Source organism: Narcine bancroftii, chromosome 14 (genome assembly GCF_036971445.1).
Source record: "Narcine bancroftii isolate sNarBan1 chromosome 14, sNarBan1.hap1, whole genome shotgun sequence".
NCBI lineage: Eukaryota > Metazoa > Chordata > Chondrichthyes > Torpediniformes > Narcinidae > Narcine > Narcine bancroftii.
The window spans coordinates 1872361-1894055 of NC_091482.1; the positions used below are offsets into that span (position 1 = coordinate 1872361).

Below are 21695 nucleotides of genomic sequence, written 5' to 3' on the forward strand. Positions count from 1 at the left end.
CATTTATTCATTTCCATGTACCATTGCTGTACCCTCAGGCTCTCTTCCATTTTCCAAGTTGACATTATACATTTTTTTTGCTATCGCTAAGGCGATCATAATGAATTTTTTTTTGCACTTTATCCAATTTGAGGCCTAATTCTCTACTTCTTAAGTTACTTAAAAGAAATATCTCTGGTTTTTTTTGGTATGTTATTTTTTTGTAATTTTATTTAGTATCTGATTTAGTTCTTCCCAAAACATATTTACTTTCGTACATGCCCAAGTTGCATGTAATATTGTTCCCATTTCCTTCTTACAGCGAAAACATCTTTCTGATAATGTTGAATCCCATTTTTTTAATTATTAAGGAGTAATATATACCCTGTGTAACCAATTATACTGTATCCTGCGTAATCCTGTGTTTATTGTATCCTTCATAGTTCCAGAACATAACTTTTCCCATACTTCATTTTTTATCTTTATGTTTAGATCCTTTTCCCTCTTCTGCTTAGGTTTATAGTTTATTTCATTTTCCTTATCTTACAGCTTAATGTACATGTTGGTTATAAATCTTTTAATTATCATTGTGTCTGTAATCACATATTCAAAGCTGCTTCCTTCAGGTAATCTCAAGCTGTTTCCCAATATATCCCTTAAATTAGCTTTCAGTTGATGATATGCAAACATTGTACCATGAGTTATTCCATATTTGTACTTCAACTATTCAAATGTTAATAAATTATTTCCCAAAAAACAATTTTCTATTCTTTTGATTTTCCTTTTCTCTCCCATTCTCTAAAGGAAAGGTTGTCTATTGTAAAAGGGATTAGCAGATTTTGTGTCAATAACAATTTTGGTATTTGGTCATTCATTTTTTTCCTTTCTAAGTGGATCTTCTTCCATGTATTAAGTACTGGTGAGTTTTTATATTGCACCAGCTTTTCATCCCACTTATGTAGTGTATGTTCCGGTACCTTCTCCCCTATTTTATCTAGTTCTATCTTAATCCAGTCTGGTTATTCCCTTGTCCAGTAAAAATCTGATAAGTAACTTAATTGTGCGGCTCTATAATAACTTCTAAAATTTGGCAACTGCAAACCACCTTGATTATACCTCTCTGTTAATTTATCTAACACTACCCTTGGATTCCTCCCTTTCCACAAGAATTTCCTTATTATTCTCTTTAGTTCCTAAAAGAATTTTTCTGTTAAAGGAATTGGTAACGTTTGCAATAAGTACTGAATCCTTGGGAACACGTTCATATTAATGCAGTTTACCCTCCCTATCAACGTTAGTGGTAATTATTTCCAATGTTCTAAGTCTTCCTGCAATTTCTTTATTAGTGGCTGATAATTTAGTTTGTACAAGTGGCTTAAGTTATTATCTAACCTGATCCCTAGGTATCAGATTGCTTGTGTTTGCCATTTAAATGGTGATTCTTTTTTAAATTCTGTATAATCCGCGTTACTCATTGGCATCACTTCACTTTTATTTGTGTTGATCTTGTACCCTGATATTTCTCCATTTTCCTTCAATTTCTTATGTAATTCTTTTACTGATACCTCTGGTTCTGTTAGGTATACTATGATGTCATCTGCAAATAAACTGATTTTATACTCCTTCTCCTTTATTTTTATCCCTTTTATTTTATTTTCTATTATTATCAGTTCTCCCAAAGGTTCTATTGCTAAGGTGAACAATGAGGGGGATAATGGAGATCCCTGTCTAGTTGACCTACTTAATTTAAAGTGACTCGATACATATCCATTTACTGCTACCTTCGCCAACGGTCCATTATACAATGCTTTAATCCAAGTTATATATTTTTCTGGTAGATTGAATTTAAATAAGTAATTCCACTCTACTCTGTCAAAGGCTTTTTCTGCATCTCGAGCAACAGCCATTGTTGGTTTCATATTTCCTTGAACTGTGTGGATTAGATTAATAAGTTTGCAGACATTGTCCACTGTTCGTTTTTTCTTAATAAATCCAGTTTGATCTTGTTTTACTATTTTAGGTACACAATCGGCCAATCTGTTTGCTAATAATTTCACTATTATCTTATAGTGGGTTACGTAGAGATATTGGTCTATATGATGCTGGTGTTAATGGATCCTTCCCCGTCTTTGGTATTACTGTAATTATTGCTGTCTTACATGAATCTGGCAAGTTTTGTGTTTCTTCTATCTGGTTCATTACTTCCAGGAGAGGAGGAATTAATAACTCTTTAAATGTTTTATAGAATTCTTTTGGAAATCCATCCTCTCCTGGTGTTTTATTGTTCGGCAGCTTTTTTAATATATCCTCTATTTCCTCTATTTCAAATAGTTTTATTAGTTTGTTTTGTTCCTCTTCTTGCAATTTCGGCAATACAATTTAGCTAAAAATTGCTCTATTTTGACATCTTTCCCCTCGTTTTCAGTTTGATACAATTGTTCATAAAATTTCTTAAAGTTTTCATTAATCTCTGTTGGATTTTATGTAATTTGTTTGTCCTTTTACCTTGTTCTTTTAGCTTGTTCTGTTTTAAGTTGCCAGACTAATATTTTGTGTTTTTTTTCCCAGTTTGTAATACTTTTGCTTTGTTTTCATTATGTTCTTCTCCATCTTGTACGTTTGTAATGTTTCTTATGTAATTTTTTTGTCCGTCAGTTCTTTCCTTTTTGTTATATCATCCCTTTTTATTAATTCATTTTCTGCACTTACTATCTCCCTTTCCAACTGCTCTATTTCCCGATTGTAATCCTTTTTCATCTTAGTCACATAACTTATTATCTGCCCTCTAATGAAGGCTTTTATTGCTTCCCATAATATAAATTTGTCTTTCACTGATCCCGTGTTTATTTCAAAATATGTTTTAATTTGGTGTTCAATAAACTCCCTAAATTCCTATCTTTTAAGTAGTATGGAGTTTAACCTCCATCTATATGTTCTTGGTGGGATGTCCTCCAGTTCTATTGCTAATAACAGGGGTGAATGATCTGATAGTAGTCTAGCTTTATATTCAGTTTTCCTAACTCTCCCTTGAATATGGGCCGACAACAAAAACATATCAATCCTTGAGTAAGTTTTGTGCCAACTCGAATCATATGAAAATTCCTTCTCTCTTGGGTGTTGCCTCCTCCATATATCCATAAGTTTCATTTCCTGCATTGATTTAACCATAAATTTGGCTTCTTTATTCTTTTTACATGTCTTTTGTCCAATTTTATCCAACATTGGGTCCAAATTAAGGTTAAATTCCCCTCCTATCAATATATTTCCTTGTGTGTCTGCAATCTTCAAAAAAATATCCTGCATAAACTTTTGATCCTCCTCGTTAGGTGCTTATATATTGAGCAAATTCCAAAATTCTGAGTTTATCTGACATTTTATCATTACATACCTCCCTGCCGGATCTATTATTTCCTTCTCTATTTTGATTGGTACATTTTTGTTAACTAGTATGGCTACACCTCTAGCTTTTGAATTATAGGATGCTGCCGTTACGTGTCCTATCCAGTCTCTTTAATGTGTTATGTTCTGCTTCAGTTAGATGTGTTTCCTGCACAAATGCTATATCTATTTTTTCCTTCTTCAATAAATTTAGTAGCCATCCTTTTAATTTGATTATGTATTCCATTAATGTTTATAGTCATATAGTTCAACATGGCCATCTTATATCTTGCATACAACTCTTTTCCACCTTTTCACCACCACCATCCCCCTTTTCCCCATTTCATCTTCCTTCAGGCCCACTATATTTATGTTGTTTTGCCTAGTATATTTTCCAACATATCAATTTTCTAACCTAACAACTTTTGTGTCTCTTTAATTTTTTTGTCACTTTCTTCCAATTTTTCTCTGAAGTCATTCACTTCTATTTCTACAGCCGTTTCCCGCTCTTCCACATTCTCTACTCTTTTCCCTATTTCTGTCATTACCAGTTCTAACCTTTGGATTTTATCTTCTGTTCTTTTTATTTTCATTTTAATTGCATTAAACTCTAGTGATAACCACTCTTTTAATGATCTCATTTGCTCTTCTATTTCTCTGTGAAGATCTTGGTCCTCTTCTTCTGTGTCTGTATCTGTGTTTGTGTCTTCTTCTCTTCTTTATGTCTGTGTCTCTTCTGTTTTTCCTGATGAGCTGCTTGTATCACTTTGTCAGGCCTCTTCTTGCTGGGCCTCTTCTTGCTGGTCCTCCCCTCCTGGGCTGCTCATCTGTTGTGCTTCCTGACGATGATCCTCTTGTTGGTTATCCTTCTGTCCATCTTCCTCGTCTGTTTCATCGCTCCCTCTTCTGCTGGCTTCCTCGTCCTCCAGCTGAGCGTCCTGGTGTCGGGTATCCCTCAGCTGCTCGCACTGTGACAGCCCGCTCCTCTGCTGAGCCCCCCTCCCGCCAGTGTCCTCTTTCTCCCTTGATTGCGCACTTTTTTTTGGCTCCGAGAGCCACTATTGTAGTGCACCAGCTGGTGGGTCACGACTCCTCAGGGCCGTCACTGACCTCGAGGGTCGGGCACTCCTCACCACCAGAGAGTCCTGTTCCTTCGTGCAGGTAAGGCCTTCTTCTATCTTCTCTGGCAAGTTTGCTACTTTTTTTTCCAGTTGTTTTTACTTTCTCCTTCTTGGAAGCCATCTTCTTTCTCTCCTCTGTATCTTTATCTTATATTTTATTTTTGTTATGGTTTGCTTTTTCCTAACTTTTTTCCTATTTTCCTGGAGAGGGCTGGTTTTCCCGACTGGCCACTACTCCATCATGTGACTCCCCCCCATCTCCCCCTTTCTTAAAGGAAAAAGTGTCTCCACGTCAACTCTACCGACACCCCTAATACTTTTAAAAACCTCAATCAAATCCCCTCTCAACCTTCAATGCTCCAAAGAATAAAGACCTAACTTATTTAGCTTTTCCCTGTAACTTAGATCCTGTAACCCCGACGACATTCTAGTCAATCTTCTCTGCATTCTCCAAGTTGTTGAAATCTTTGCTATACTTTGGGGACCAAAAATGTACACAATAGTCCAACTCCGAGCTCCTAGACTTAATGGTCTGTTTGCTGGACCTCACATTTAGCCAGATTACCTCCCACTTGGCAGATCCTCACTCTGTTCATTACCCTGCCCTTGGAATCCCTCTGAATCTTCCGTACAAGTCACACTCCCACAAAGTGTTGTCTGAAAATTTAGATCTATTACACTTGATCCCCTCATCCCCATCAGTGCCAGTGACCATGACCACCTGGACTCCAGGACTAATCTGGACAATTTGTTCTGCCAACTTGTGTACACAAGCCAGCTCCCAATGCAGATGTGCCCACACCAGATCTAAATCATTGATAATGTCTTTCCTCACTCCAACAACAAGATGTGGGACACTGCAGAATGGTCTGTGACATCCAGGTAACTTTCAGGGATAGGGAGAGGGGTTAAGACATAACACAGAGGCTATTCAGCCCATCAATTCTGCTTCTCCATTAACCTTGAGCTGATCAATTTTCCCACTGCCCAGCTGTCTCGCCATAACCTTCAATGCCCTGGCTAATTAAGAACTTCTGCCTTAAATACACCCAATGACCCAGCCTCCACAACCGCCTCTGGGAACAAATTCCACCCTCTGACTGAAGAAATTCCTCTGTATCTCTGTTCTAAGTGGGCGCCCTTCAATCCTGAAGTTGTGCCCTCTTGTTCTAGACTCTCCCACTGTGGGAAACAACCTTTCTACATCTACTCTGTCCATGCCTTTCAACATGCAAAATATTTCAATGAGACTCCCCCCCCCCCCCCCACCCCACTTCATTCTCCTAAATTCCAATGCGTACAGACCAAGAGCCGTCAAACACTCCTTGTATGATGACCCTTTCACTCCCGGAACCTCCTCTGAACCCTTGCAGCACATACTTAAATGAGGAGCCCAAAACTGCTCACAATTCTCCACCTGAGGTCTCCCCAGGGCCTGATACAGCCTCAACATCACATCCCTGCTCTTATATTCTATTCCTCATGAAATGAACGTCAGCATCGCATTCCCCTTCTTCACCCCCAACTCAACCTGCAAGTTCACCTTTAGGCTCCTGCACGAGGTCCCCCAGGCCCCTTTGCATTTGGGCATTTTCAATTTTCTCCCCATTTAGAAAACAGTTTGTAAAAACACAACGCTGAAGAAACTCTTAAGATCAAACATTGTACTTTATATAGCAAAGATAAAGATACATAACCAACGTTTTGGACTTGTACAAAATGTAGGCCTTTGGCCAACCGGATGAGTTTCTCCAGCGTTAAATTTTTACTTCAACCACGGTGTCGGCAGACTTTCATGTTTTGCTCCTTTAGAAAATAGACTCCCATTTAAGCAAAGAGTGAATGGCTTCAGCAGAGGAAGAAGGTAAATTCCCACCTGATGGTCTTCAGCCGAGCCTCCACCTCGTCCGCGTACATCGTCATCTTCAGGCTCTTCTTGGGTGACGGCATCGAGATCATCTTCAGCTCCAGGTCGTAGTCCATCTCGTCGGAATCGGAGCTGCGAGGGCTGAAGTGTCCACTGGAACAGCTCTCGTTCCGGTATTCCACTACAACCCGGTCATCTGCCTCCATATCCTGCTCCCCCTCCTCTTCGTCCTCATCCTCCTCCTGGATGGGCTCCTCAGGAACGTTCCCCAAGCCTGCAAATGGTGAAAAGCAATCAGCTCGGACCCTGAAGGACAGAGCGCAAACCACCGAGTCCCAGAAAGTCCAACACCCCACCCCCGCTGCAGCTCCCAGCAGAAGTCAAACCTCATTCCTTCCCACGCCCGGGACTGGGGTGACAGAACACAAATCAGAATGACCAAGACTTTCACCTTCCCACTATCCATTCCCTTCTATCCACCGCTGCACTCTCTCTGCCTCATGCTCACTGCTTTGAGGTGAGTGAATAAACATCTACAAGATTCTGAGAGGCATAAATGGGATGGACGGCCAGCTCCTTTTTCCCAGGGCGAGCGTAGCAACCTGAGGACATGTACAAAATGAAGGGAGGGAAGTTTAGGGGAGACATCAGGGGTACTTTTTTTTTTAAACACAGAGTTGTGGGGGCTGGGAATGCCTTGCCAGGGATGGTGGTGGTAGCTGAAACAGTAGGGGCATTTGAGATTCTAATACCATACCCTTTTTACACAGAGATCCCACTTAATTAGCGTGTGAACGACCCGTGTTTAAAACCAGGTCTTGTTGTTCACAATGGGATCAGGTCAATGGGACTAGTGGAATAATGATTGGCACAGACTAGAAGGGCCAAATGGCCTGTTTACTGTGCTGTAGCACTCTATGGTTCAAGAGTACATGAACAGGATAGCAAGTTGCGCCTGCTTGCGTGCCAACTGACCAGAGTGGTGGTGCTTGTAATGCGATGCCAATCCCACATCATCAGGCAGGAAGTTCTTCCGCTTCAGGATGTCCCGCTGAATGCGCCGTGCGTGGTATCGCCGTTTCCTGTGGAGAGGTGGCATTACTGCATTGATATCCCACGGCCATCACCTGTGACCAGAACCACCCACTGTGAAAGGTCTGCGGGCTCAGAAATCCCATCGGTACATGCTCTGCAGTGTCTGCTGCAGACGAGGGCGACCTGTTCAGTCTGATGCCAACGGCCTGCATGGGACAGCGTTTGACCACCACCCCTCTTTCTGGTGGAGGTCAAACCCTAAGGCAGCAATGGAAATAAAACTGCATTCAAAGGGAGCACGATGTGAATGGGCAAAAGCTGCAAACGCTCGCCTCCCACGGGGGAAGAAACCAGCAGGGAACTTCACCTGCAGCAAGGGGACCCTTTCCCACTGCCCTCCACAGAGGCTGAGCAAGGCACTGGGCCAAAGTGCCACAGATACAGGGAAGAGTGGGGGCTAGGTGCCAAGAGCGAGGCCACATCAACGCTCCAGGGGCACAGTGGGAATGAGTGACTACACTGGGATTCTTTTGGCAACATGTCCAAGGCTGAGTGTGGGCCCAAACCAGACTGACAGCTCTGCACCCTGGACACTGGGCCACCCCTCTGCCGATAACTCGGCACCCTGGACACCGGGCCCCCCACCTCTGCCGATAACTTCAGGACCCTGGACACCGAGCCAACCACCCGCTTTACTCACCAGGAGTTTGACAGAATCCCCTTCATCCCACCATAATTTGGGTTTCCATATTTCATGTAATATTGACTCCGCCTTGCAGCTCCTAATTCCTTCCGGTCATCTGGAAAACAGCACAAGGCGTAAGAGACAGCCCAGCAGAGCAAGACTCTCACAACACAATACTGGACCCTGAGCAGGGAGGCAAGAGTCAACATGCCCAGAGTGATGTCATCCAAGCCCAGGCTGCCTCAGCCCTCTCCCACCTCGGCCCCTCCGCCTCAGTCAGAAGCCAGTGCCTTCTCTACCTGGGCCTGCTCACCTCGAGCCCTCTCCCTCAGCCTTGACCTGTGCACTTCAGTCAGATCTCTGTCGGGAGCCAGGTCACCTCAGCATCTCATGTCACACAGGTGGTACACGCTCTGCGCAGCACCATTCAGCAAGACTGCCTGCTCCCAATGCCCCAATAATCCCAGACCACAGTCATCAATCTCAGCTTGTGAGTAAAGATAAGTTTCCTACAAGACACCTACCTCAACAGCTGCTGAAGTGCCCCCTGCTCTGGTTACCCCCAGAGGAAACAACATCCACCTTGTTGATCCACTGCAGGGCAAGGGTACCCTGCTGCATCACCATGGGAGCAGGGACAGTGGCACAGGGTCAAGGGACTGAATAACTGCTTCTGCTTCCTACGTTTTCACGTTTATAACATTTTAAAAGCTTGAGTTGGATCAGTCAGTAAGCCCCTTCTGTTGTATTGGGTTCACCATCCGGAGGGTCAATACTGCCCCACCCCTCCCCAGTGTAGGGTGGATTGCGGAGGGTCACGTGACCTCTCCGTCTGAAACCTGGTCGGAAGTCGCATCACCTGCCAATCAAAGTTGGACTCTGCCCACCCATGAGTGCACACCTGACCATTGGCCCCTTTCATCACACCTGTGCCGAAAACCCCTCCAGATGTAGCCGACCGGTGTCTCTGCTCCTTGGTCCTGACTACGAACGTTGCTCTGCACCAGGTTGTGAACTATGGACATTGCTGCAGGGGACGTTGGTAAGGTGTGCACTGCACTGAGAGTGTGACTGTAGTATTGCGTGGGAAAACTTAGCACCAAGCTGTACCCCATTGGAACTGGGAGTACATATTGAAATCTAGTAGGAGTGTATTAGTTACCGAATATTACTGCAGTGGCCACTGGTATGAGAAATCGTTGTGCCCAACGCAACTGCCGATGTAGTTTTAGAATCGTGTTGTTTTATGTCTTCCCCATTACTATTTCCCCATGATCATCCATTGTTTGTTTAGCCTAAGTCTGGACTCGCTTCTCTGTGAATCCACTGAACCTGATTTGAACACGTTAACACCCACGTACAACCCCCTTGTCCTTGGAATGCAGTTCACAGGGGTGAATGCAGTCACTCCGCACCACCCCACTGGAACGTGGGAGAAGGGACAGCAGCCACAGAAGACAGTGGGAGGGAAGTGATGCCCAACAAGGCTGTGCAGCCAGAAGGCGACTGATGCCTACAAACCTCACTCACCTCTCGTGGCAAACCGAACTTGCAGCTTGTTTCCCTGTGGGGTCCTGATGGCTGGCCGTGGGTCGTTGCGAAGAATCGAAGCTTGCTCAGCCTGTGACAGGGTGTCCAACTAGGAGAGAAAGCAGGGAGGTGAACTCGCTCATCCTGACCTGAGTGAGCAGGATCCGATACCCCTGCTGGACCCAGTAATGACACATGACAGTCACTCGTCAGGCCTGTCACTCACCATCAAACAGGAGCCATTCCCACCACTCGCTCTCCTGGGATTTACCCCATGAGGTGGCACGGTTGGCGAGGTGGTTCGCACAACACTGTTACAGCGTCAGTGACTGGGACCAGGGTTTGAATTCTGCATTGTCTGTAAGGAGGTTGTATGTCCTCCCCATGCCTGCATGGGTTTTCCCCGGGGGCTCCGGTTTCCTCCTACCCTTCAAAACATACCGCTGGTGTAGGTTAATTGGGTGTAATTGGATGGCACAGGGCTCATGGGCTAGAATGGCCTGTTACCGTGCTGTATGTCTAAAACACACATGTCAAACTCAGGACCGCAGGCCAAATTTGGCCCGTGATATAATTATATTTGGCCCGCAAGATCATATCAAATATGTATTAGAGCTGGCCCGCTGGCTGCCACGCCAGTATAGCGCATGCACAGCTAATACTACAAATCCCAGAATGCTTTGCAAATGCATTGGCGTCAGCCCGCTAATCGCCCCCACCTCCTCTGTTTACTTTCATGAGCATCTGCGACCTGTCGCCCAACTCACATGTAATAAACCCCTTACGAAAAATGGCCAAACGAAAGACAGAAAACAGGACCTTTCAAGACAGGTGGGAGGCAAACTCTGACCCCAGAGATTGATGAACTTGCATCTAAGAAGAGATGCCAAGTATCTGGTTTAGACCCAGGTGCATCAGAGTAAATCACAGTGTAGCAAGCTAAGCTTGGATTAATATTTTCTTTGGTCAACTTTGGACTGTTCATAGTTGAAAGAGTGGATTTTCATTGAAGCAAGTTGTTATTTTTTTTTACTTGTTGGCTTGTGAAAAAAAAACATTTAAAAGCTTAAAGGCTATAGAGAAATATTATTTATTGAATATTTTATTTCTCATTTGTTAATGCTTCTTCTGGAAAGAGTTTAACCAAAACTATTATTAAACATTTATTTTAATAAAAAAAAGTTTAACATTACATATGTTGAAAGAAGAGAAAACATGCAGATGTTGTTGAAAATGTTCAATAAATATTAGTTTGGCCCATGAACGACTTAGTCCAAGTTTTTAATTTTGGCCCTCTGTGAATTTGAGTTTGACACCCCTGCTCTAAAACATTTAAAAGTTAAATTTAATTTCTGAAGATGATCTGATGGGGTCGAGTGGGGGGGGGAAAGGGGCTCAAAGCAGGTGGTAATGTGAGGATTGGTGTGCCCACAGGAACCAGCTGTGTAATGGGCTCTGATACTGGCAGCCTTGCATTTAATAGGGCATTCTACTACTGAGCAGGTTCATTTGCGAAGGGAGTGGGCAAATGCAAGGCAGATGTAATGTAGACGTGTGCGGATATCCACTTGGGCAAGGGCAGGCAGGAGGGTTATTATCTGAACGGGGAAAAGGGAAGGTGCAATGAGATCTGGGGGTCAGGGGGGATCAGTCAGTGAAAGTGGGACGCAGGTACATCAGACAGGGAAGGAAGTAAATGGCACATTGGCCTTCATTGCGAGAGGTATTGAACACAGAAGCAGCGAGGTCTGGCTGCAGATGTACAGGGCCTTGGGGAGGCCACACTTTGAGTGCAGTGTAGTTCTGAGGAAGTGCAGCAAAGGTTCACCGGACTGATTCCTGGGACAGCAGGGCTGACGGATGAAGAAAGTCCGGACAGACCTGGGTTACACTCACTGGGATTTAGGAGAATGAGAGGGAATCTCAGTGAAATGTATAAAACACTGACAGAACAGGTTAGATGCAGGAAGAATGTTTCGGATGTTGGGGGAGTCAAGGACAGGGGGTCACAGTCTAAGGAGAAGGGTGAAGCCAGTGGGGACTGAGATGAAGAGAAACGTCTTCTCTCAAGAGAGTTGTGGAGGTTTCTGCCTCAGAAAGATGTTGAGGCCACTTCAATAGATACATTCAAAAGGGAGTTGGATGTGATCATATTGGGTAAAGAAGGCAGGAATGGGGGAGTGAGATCATACAGTCAGCCATGATCATGTAGAATGATGGAGCAAGGATGAATAGTCTCCTGCTCCTATTTTCTGTGTCTACGTGGTTGCTGCATTTGTGTGAAGTTAGGGATCCGTTCAGTTACATGGGGTACAGGTGAAAGCCACCCCCCTCTGTCCAGGGGTGTGAGCTGGGAGTCAATGAATGGTCCAGCCAAGGGAGAGGCAATTCCTCTGACAGCAGTATGTTCACTGCAGAGCAACACTCAAATGTACCTCGTGTTCTGCCAGCCCCTTGCACGCCACCTCCTCCGAGCTTGCAGGTTCCTTCTCTACCTCGCCCTCCTCCTCCTCATCATCCTCAGCTGCCTCACCATCCGCTGTGACATTGAGACAAATGCACGGATTTAGCCAGGGTACCTGCGACTGCGTGGAGTTATATCAAACCGGCCACTCCTGGCAGCTAAGACCAGTGGCTCCAATGTTTCCTGCTCAGACCTTGGCTGTGAGCCAACCAAATTAAACGTCATGGGAGAGGGAGTTCTGGCGCTAACATTTGTGTCTGTGTGTGTGTACACAGCGAGACCTGACCAGTGTTCAGTGTTCTCCCTGTGACTGCATGAGTTTCCCCCCATGTCCCATCAGGGTGGGAAAGCGGCTTCTGGGAACATCAGAACATATTGCAGGGAATATGTGAGTGTATGGGGCTTGTCTGAGCTGATATAGATTTGACAGGTTGAATGGACTCCTGTGTCTAGAAGGACTAAGGGGAGCTGGCCAAGACCACACATCTCGCGAGTTTCAAAATGGACCATCATATTAGAGCCCTCAAGCCAACAAATCAATGTGCAGTCTCAGCGAGAGTGTGCCCACAAACTTTCCTCATCCTGGAAACCTTATACCGAGACAAACCAGGCGGCAGGGGGCTCCCTGGTCTCAGCCCAGGGGAACAGTGGTGTGGGCACAACATGCAACCACCTAGCAAGGTACCATGGAAGGGGTCTGTGGACCTGAAGCAGCTTCTAACAGGCAAGAATGCAGCTGCCATACAGCTTCCAGCTCCAAACTAGAAGGTCGGACACAGTTAGCGCATGGATGGATTCTGTAGAGACAGCCTCTGGGGGATGGTGACTGTTCACCCACTCATCTAAGATGAACTGGTCTCACCTGAGGTCACGCATGTACTCCTACAATGAATTTGAACTTGAACACACTACTGCTCACTTTCCTCTCATAGGTCTGAAAGATTTAAAAAGTTCTAAATAAAGTTTAATAGTAAACAAGGTGCAGTATGGTTAATGCATCACCGTTCAGAGCCAGTGACTGGGACCGGGGTTCGAATCCTGTGCTGTCTGAAAGGAGTTTGTACATTCTCCCTGTGTCTACGTGGGTTTTCCCCGGGAGCTCCAGTTTCCTCCCACCATTTGAAACGTACAGGGGGTTGTAGGTTAATTGGGTGTAATTGAGAAGCACGAGCTCATGGCCTGAAATGTTACCACTTTTTAAATTATAAAGTTAATTTTAAAAATTAATTGTATAAAGTCAGTGGGAGTGTGTGAATATTCTTTCTGCATTTGAAAACAGGACTGGGGATGATTTTTTAAGATTAAGTTATGGACAACGGATGGAGTTGGCAAGGCCAGGAGCCGTGGCCATCTCCTTATCGTCCTGGAGAAGGTACCAGTGGACAGTCACCCTCAACCACACCATCGGGGGAAAAAGGGGAGAAAGTGACACTGTGTATATTCAAGAGGGAAATGTTTATGTGTATTTTGGTCAATATGGTTCATAGTGTGAAAAATAAAATTAAACATTTTTTAAAAACCACACCATCAATGGTGTTCCTGACTGGGAACTCTAAAAACAGCAATGTCATTTCCACATCAGGATAACGAGTCCCTCAAGGACAATTGGAGGTGGGGGTGTCCGTCATTTGGGAAGCAGAGAAGGTGGGATTGGTGAGGAAGGATGTGATGGAGTGAGGCTAGTGTAGCTGCCAGGCATAACTTGTAAAATACACACTCCAATTACTCCATATTGATGGGAGGAGAGGCCCACGAGGCAGCTGTTCTGTCTTGGATGGACCTGGCCTTTGAACATTGCTGGAGCTACACTCATTGACACTTCACGTGCCTTGCAGACGATGTAAAGGCCTTGTGTGTCAGGGGTCACAACACAATATATCCAGCCTCTGGTACACTCTTGTGCCCATAGTACCTGCAGGGGAAGTCTGGTTGAATTTCTGTTCCATGGAAAAGGAGAACTCAACAATGGGAATATTAGTGCATCCCAACGGAAGACTCCCTTGGAGAACGTCATTCTCTGGCAATGGGGCAAACCGTATTGAGGTCATAGGAGTCCATTCAACCTGTCAAATCTGTACCAGCTCACAGACTCCCTGCAATATATTTTTCTGACATTGCCACAGACATGCCAACTCTTTCACCCACCCCTCTTGGACATGAGGAAAACTCTTCATACTGGTAAGGTCTCCTTGCTGTCTACACACACAGAGAATTCTTCACAATTATGGTTTGTTTGATAGGCAGGTACAAAAGAAAGGAGGCAGCTTGTGTGGAGAGGAAGCACAGAACAGTCAGGCTTAATGGCTGTTTTCCAAGCACTGTGTTCACAATCCTCGCAGCTCCCATCTCTCGTCAGCCCAAGGTAGAGTAGGACCCCAGTCCAAGATTCATCAGTATGCTCACAGGCAGTCACTGCATTTCCCCCCCCCCCCCCCCCCCCCCCCCCCCCCCCCCCCCCCACCACAGCCCACGGTCTCCCAGACCTCCACACACACCCAGAAACCAGCTGTCCAGGTGAGTTACCTTGCTTGCTGGAACTGTGTTTGCTCTCGGCCGCAGTCTGTTGGCCCGCACTGGCACTGGTGTCTGCTCCAACGCTGAGGTTTATCAGGGCACGAGCGGCAGTGACATCATCCAGCCAAACCACGTTACCTAGGAAACACCAGTGAGTGAGAGAGAGGTTCTAGTCCAGGACCTCACAGCAGTAACCACTCCAGCTCCTATGCCTCACCCTACCACCCATCAGACAGTCCTATCTCAGTATCAGCCATCCCTCAATGTCAGCAAAGGGAAGGAGCTGGTGGTGATGGCACATTTCACTTCCCCTCTGGTCAGGCAGAGGATACATGAGCTCAAAAACATCAATCTCCAGATTCAAAGATAGACTCCTGCTGTTAGCAGACTCTTGAACGGACCAGTCACTCTGTGACTGTTAACACTTCACTCTGCACTCCGTTACCCACTGTAACACCCCACCCTGTACTCTGTGACCCACTGTAACACCCCACCCTGCACTGTGTCCTTCCCCGTTTAAATGTACCTTTCTCAATATCTTGTTCCAATAACAGCGCACCTGCACTCTGCGACCCGCTGTAACACCCCACCCCGCACCCTGCGACCCGCTGTAACACCCCACCCCGCACTCTGCGACCCGCTGTAACACCCCACCCCGCACCCTGCGACCCGCTGTAACACCCCACCCCGCACCCTGCGACCCACTGTAACACCCCACTCTGCGACCCACTGTAACACCCCACCCCGCACTCTGTGACTGTTAACACTTCACTCTGCACTCTGTTACCCACTGTAACACCCCACCCTGCACTCTGTGTCCCACTGTAACACCCCACCCTGCACTCTGCGACCCACTGTAACACCCCACCCCACACCCTGCAACCCACTGTAAACACCCCACCCCACACTCTGTGACTGTTAACACTTCACTCTGCACTCTGTTACCCACTGTAACACCCCACCCTGCACATTGTGACTGTAACACCCCACCCTGTACTCTGCGACCCACTGTAACACCCCCACCCCGCACCCTGCGACCCACTGTAACACCCCACCCCGCACCTGCGACCCACTGTAACACCCCACCCCGCACCCTGCGACCCACTGTAACACCCCACCCCGCACCCTGCGACCCACTGTAACACCCCACCCCGTACTCTGTGACTGTTAACACTTCACTCTGCACTCCGTTACCCACTGTAACACCCCACCCTGTACTCTGTGACCCACTGTAACACCCCACCCCACCCTGCACTCTGCGACCCGCTGTAACACCCCACCCCACACCCTGCGACCCACTATAACACCCCACCCTGCACTCCGTGACTGTTAACACTTCACTCTGCACTGTTACCCACTGTAACACCCCACCCCGCACCCTGCGACCCACTGTAACACCCCACCCCGCACCCTGCGACCCACTGTAACACCCCACCCCACACCCTGCGACCCACTGTAACACCCCACCCCACACCCTGCGACCCACTGTAACACCCCACCCCACACCCTGCGACCCACTATAACACCCCACCCTGCACTCCGTGACTGTTAACACTTCACTCTGCACTCTGTTACCCACTGTAACACCCCACCCCGCACCCTGCGACCCACTGTAACACCCCACCCCACACCCTGCGACCCGCTGTAACACCCCACCCCGCACTCTGTGACTGTTAACACTTCACTCTGCACTCTGTTACCCACTGTAACACCCCACCCTGCACTTTGTGACTGTAACACCCCACCCTGTACTCTGTGACCCACTGTAACACCCCACCCTGCACTTTGTGACTGTAACACCCCACCCTGCACTTTGTGACTGTAATACCCTACCCTGCACTTTGTGACTGTAACACCCCACCCTGCACTTTGTGACTGTAACACCCCACCCTGTACTCTCTGACCCACTGTAACAACCCATCCTGCACCCTTCCGCTCACTGTAACACTCCGCCCAGCACTTTTGTTTCATTATCTCACTACCTGCTGTTGACTTTCCTGGATATCATGGAAAACAAAGCATTTCTCAGGGTACTGGATGGGAGAAACTATTCAATTGTCAGTAGAAATAGGATGGATTCATTTGGCAGAGGGCAGAAAGAGGCAGCTTAGTGTCACCATTACATCTTCCACCATCTCAGGATGCTTCAATCCTCCACACGACAGCCTCTAAAGAGGTGAAGCTTTACTGTAAGGGATGGCAGTGTGTGGGGCTCAGCTACATCATAATGATGGAGTGATCTGGCTCAGGATGGACAATGGCCAAGGTCACTGAGCAGAGCTCCCTCTGGGACCACGAATTCACTCCTGAGAGGGAGGCTGGGTCAAGATTTATGCCGCCATGATTAAGTGAGCTCCCTGCGCACTGTCTCTCCCAGTGCTAAACCCCTGTCATTTCCCCCCACCCCTGCAAAAGAGTGCTCCCTCACTGTGGTGACAGTGTCTCGGCAAAGGCCCAAGCTGGCGATGGGTCAATGGGTGGCAGTCGGGACTCAATCCAGACTGGTCCCAACCTTGCATGCTGGGCCTGCCCTGGGAGAGTGCGAGAGCCACGGTCTCCTCGTGTGTCTGGATGCAGGAGAGCAGAAGAAAGTGGAAGCAGAGAGACAGGAGATACAAATCAAACCAGAAAAAAGAATACATTCGCTTGCCAATTCTTCGAGCCCCACCTCAATCTCCATAAGCAGGAACAAAGCAGCCATTCATATCAAGCATGGCCAAGCTGACAATGGGCTCAGTTCCCGTCTGCCTCCCCACAACAAGGCTGTCTCCACTGCTCTCTGAGACAGAGGATTCCATCTGGAAGTTTCCACAGCTATCTCTTCTGCCCTGTGAATCTCAACACCCCCACCAGCCACGCTGAGATGAGGGGAGTTATTCTGTGAGGAAAGATTAAGTCGTCTGGGACTGTACTCGCTGGAATTTAGAAGAATAAGGGGGAATCCTATAAAATTATGAGAGGCATAGATAAGGTAGAGGTCGATAAGTTGATCCAGAGGAGTAGATTTAGGACAGAGGTGAGGAGGAACTGCTTTTCCTAGAGGGTGGAGTTCACTGCCCATTGAAGCAGTGGAGGTGACCTCAGAAAATATATTTAAGACAAAGTTAGATTTTTACATAGTCGGGGAATTAAGGGATAAGGGGAAAAGACAGGTTGGTGGAGATGAGCCCATCAGATCAGCCATGATCACATTGAATGGTGGGCAGGTTTGACGGGCCGGATGGCCAACTCCTGCTCCCATTTCTTATGTTCCAATGTTCTGTCAAGCACCATCAGAATACTGAAAATTAAAGAACTCTTCCCCCAGTTCGGAGACCTGAAACATTGACTGGTTCTCCTTCCACAGATGCTGTTTGACTAGCTTGGAACCTGCAGCATTTATATCCCTGCAGGATCTGGGTGGGTTCACCAACATCACCTCAGTGAACACTCACAGGAGGAATCATCGATCCACTCAATGCTGGACGGAGGATACTCCTTAAAGTAGGCAAAGATCTCTTCAGTGCTCATCTCATCAACGCCAGTGACGTGGAGTGCTTCCAGGCGGACCTTGGGGATTGCTGCAAAGGATAGAAGCCAAAGGTAGACCCAGGTGCAGTACAAAAAACCCTCCCACAGTGCCACGTGACACGCTCCTCCTCAGACCTGTACCAGGTTACGTTTAAAAACGAACAGAGGACACTTTATGATGAGTCAGAGAGGCGTGCACGGGAGGCAGGAGTTATAGAGACAGGGAGAGGCCTGGATGCTCTACACCTTCGCACAATAGAAAGATTCCTTCAGGTAAACAGACAGTGGACATGGATTAAGTGTGAAAAGGGATAAGTTCAGGGGGAACAGAGTGGTGGGAATGTGGAACAAGCTGCCAGCTGAAGTGGTGAATGTGGGCTCAATTTGAACACTTAAGATGAATTTGCACAGGTCCATGGATGGGAGGGGTAAGGAGGGCTATGGACTGGGTGCGGGTTGGTGGAACCAGGCAGAAAAATGGTTTGAAGGGCTGAAGGGGCCTGTTTCTGAGCTGTAATATTCTTTGGTTCTCTGGAGAATGGGCAGAGAAGTGGCAAATAATAAATAATATGCAATGTCAGGAAGTCCACTTCCATAGAGGAAATAGACAGGAAGACTGTTTTTTTAAATGGGGGAAAAAATTGAAAATGCCCAGATGCAAAGGGTCCTGGGAGACCTCATGTAGGATAACCTGAAGGGAAACTTGTAGGTTGAGTCAGTGGTGAAAAAGGCAAATGCAATGCTGGCGTTCATTTCAAAAGGAATAGAATATAAGAGGAGGGATGTGATGTTGAGGCACTGGTGAGACCTCATCTAGAGCATTGTGAGCAGTTTGGGTACTTTGTTTAAGAAAGGATGTGCTGACGTTGGAGAGGGTTCAGAGGAGGTTCACAAGGATGATTCCAGAATGAGTTATCATATGAGGAGCGTTTGATGGCTCTTGGCCTGAACTCGTTGGAATTTAGGAGAATGAGAAGGGATCTCTCTGAAACATTTTGAATGTAGAAAAGTTGTTTCCCACGGTGGGAGCATCAAGGACAAAAGGGCACAACTTCAGGATTGAAGGGCGCCCACTTAGAACCGAGATGCAGAGGAATTTCTTCAGCTGGAGGGTGGTGAATCTATGGAATTCGTTGCCACAGATGGTTCTGGAGGCCAGGTCATTGGGTGTATTTAAGGCAGAAATTGATAGGTTCTTGATTGGTCAGGGCATCAAAGATTATGGGGAAAAGGCCGGACAGTGGGGTTGAGTGGGAGAATGGATCAGCTCATGATTAAATGGCGGCGCATAATTGATGGGCTGAATGGCCCATTTCTGCTCATGTGTTTTATGGCATTAATATAACAGTAATCATTTGCAGTCACAAACGCAACCCACACTATACAGAGGATGCAAGGAATTTGGAGACAACAGACTTGACAAAGAACCAGCTCGGAATCCTGACAGCATTAGCACAAAGTATTAGTCTTGAAGGAAACATGATGGACTGAAGGGTCTGTTTCTCTGTTGTACAACACTATAAATATAAACAAAATGCACAAAAACATAAGGCCCTTAGTCCCGGCCCCAGCTGTGGGTCCACCTGTAACCCATGGGTGCTGGCTGAAAAAGAAGAGATGCATTACTGCAGGGAATGGGGAACCAGGGGAGCACCAAGACTGGCGGATCAGGGCTTCAGGTTCAGGAGAGATATTGCATAATTTCATCAATTAGATATGGGAACAAATGTTTAAGAGCTTTGTGAAAAGTGTGAAGCTGACAGAACTATCTTTGTATTTCAGCATCTTGGATACGTGACATTCCCTGCCCACCTTTAATAGCTCGTCCTCTCCAACATAACTGGAACATCAGGCTTCTCGCAATCAGTACCACTGTCCAAACAAAAGGGTTACATGGAAAAGACTGGGGATTGGAGCTGAGTGGGAGAATGGAACAGCTCAAGATTAGAATGGCAGGTCAGACTCGATGGGGCTACTTCTCTGCTCCTATATCTTGTGAACTTTCAAAACGGAGGCGACTTGTTTTAATTGGAAAAGCAGATGAGCAAAGGTTGAGAATGCCTTGAGAGAGTAGATAGGGGAGAGTTTTACACTGGCTGACAAAACCAGGGCTCACAGACTCAGAAATAAGGACCGAGCTGAAGAAGCTCGTCACACAGAGGATGGGGAAACAATGAAATTCTAGACCACTTTGGCCTTTTGAGGCTTGGTCATTCATTTCATTGGCATTGATAGATCTCTGGATACGAGAGGAATCAAGGAATACAAGGTGCAGAGGAGATGTACCAGGACGTTGCCTGGATTGGAGAACGTGTGTTATGAACCAAGGTAGACAGAGCTAGGGACTTTTCGCTTTGGAGCAATGAAAGATGAGAGGTGACTTAATGGAGATCATGAGGAACATAGATAGGGTGGACAGCCAGCATCAAGGGCAAATACCAGAGGACATCTGCTTAAGGAGAGGGGAGGAAAGTTTAGTGGAGACGTCAGAACTAGGGTTTTTTTTTACACGCAGAGTTGTGGATGACTGGAATGCATTGCCTGGGGTGGTGGTGAAGGCTGGAAAAAAAAATAGGTATATTTAAAAGACTCTTAGACAGGCACTTGGATATAAGAAAAATAGAGGGTTATGGGTGTGAGGGAGGGAAGGGTTAGAATGTTATGGAGCAGATTTGCATAGGATGGTACAACATTGTGGACTGAGGAACCTGTACTGTGCAGTTTTGTTCTTGGTCGGCCATGGGCCAGAAACTTCCAGGGCCCACTCCTTCTGCTGTGGCAGAACAAGTCAATGCAGGAGGTTCACTCACACATGAATTTGGACAACGGATCACACATCATATCACATCGAGGCATTCTGCACCTTGCCCCAAACCCATTTTATAAATCCCCATTTTCTCTTTCCAACTACAAAGGATTTTCAAAACAAAAATCAAACCATCACCTTCCCTCAGGATGTCCTTGTCCAACACCACCTTGCATTGAGTGACGTTCAGCTCGGCCCTGAAGTGGAACCTCCGAGCCCTCTGCTCCTTCCTCTCCACTGCTTCCTGCAAGATCAAACTCACTAACAGACAGGTCGCAAGTTCACTGACAGCCCCAACCACCGTTAGCTTAAAAAATAAAAAACTGCAACCAACTTCAAACCTGGGCTTCAGATGCAGCTCGGAATTTAGTCAAGCATGGATCTCATGCTGGGTTTTACATAGAAACAATGACAGGGAAACCAGCAGGTCAAACAACATACTTTTATACAGCAAAGACTGATACATAACCAACGTTTCAGACTTACCCTGTTGTTTCCAAATAGTTACCACAATTGTTCAGATAAGAAAGTTCTCTAAAGCATCTCATTCTTAGGGACTGAAGTTACAATATTGCCAAAACTTCTCCAAGAAAAATAAAATGCTCTGAAAGGTTATTTTTGTATGATCAGCATAAAAAACTAGCCAGAGTAAAACATGAAAGCCTGTAGACATCGTGATTGAAGTAAGAACATGACGCTGGAGAAGCTCAGCAGGTCCAACAATGACCTTTATAGAGAAAAGATAAAGATACAGACCAACGTTTTGATCTTGGACCCTTCAACAAAGTGTGAGCAAAATGGCAGCA

The 21695-nt window shown here is 46.2% G+C and overlaps 1 protein-coding gene across 5 annotated transcripts in view; it reads right to left on the reverse strand.

Moving 5' to 3' along the window:
* The window catches only part of ncbp3 (nuclear cap binding subunit 3), an 84689-nt gene that overhangs the window by 3765 nt on the left and 59229 nt on the right, over positions 1-21695 (reverse strand). For all 5 annotated transcript variants that reach the window (XM_069910376.1, XM_069910375.1, XM_069910374.1 and 2 more), the window contains 8 exons: positions 21028-21133; positions 18008-18133; positions 14583-14711; positions 12031-12134; positions 9596-9704; positions 8081-8180; positions 7321-7427; positions 6355-6619 (listed from right to left, as the gene is read on the reverse strand). In XM_069910376.1, the coding sequence (XP_069766477.1) occupies positions 6355-6619; positions 7321-7427; positions 8081-8180; positions 9596-9704; positions 12031-12134; positions 14583-14711; positions 18008-18133; positions 21028-21133 (1046 nt within the window). The remainder of the gene's footprint in view (positions 1-6354; positions 6620-7320; positions 7428-8080; positions 8181-9595; positions 9705-12030; positions 12135-14582; positions 14712-18007; positions 18134-21027; positions 21134-21695) is intronic.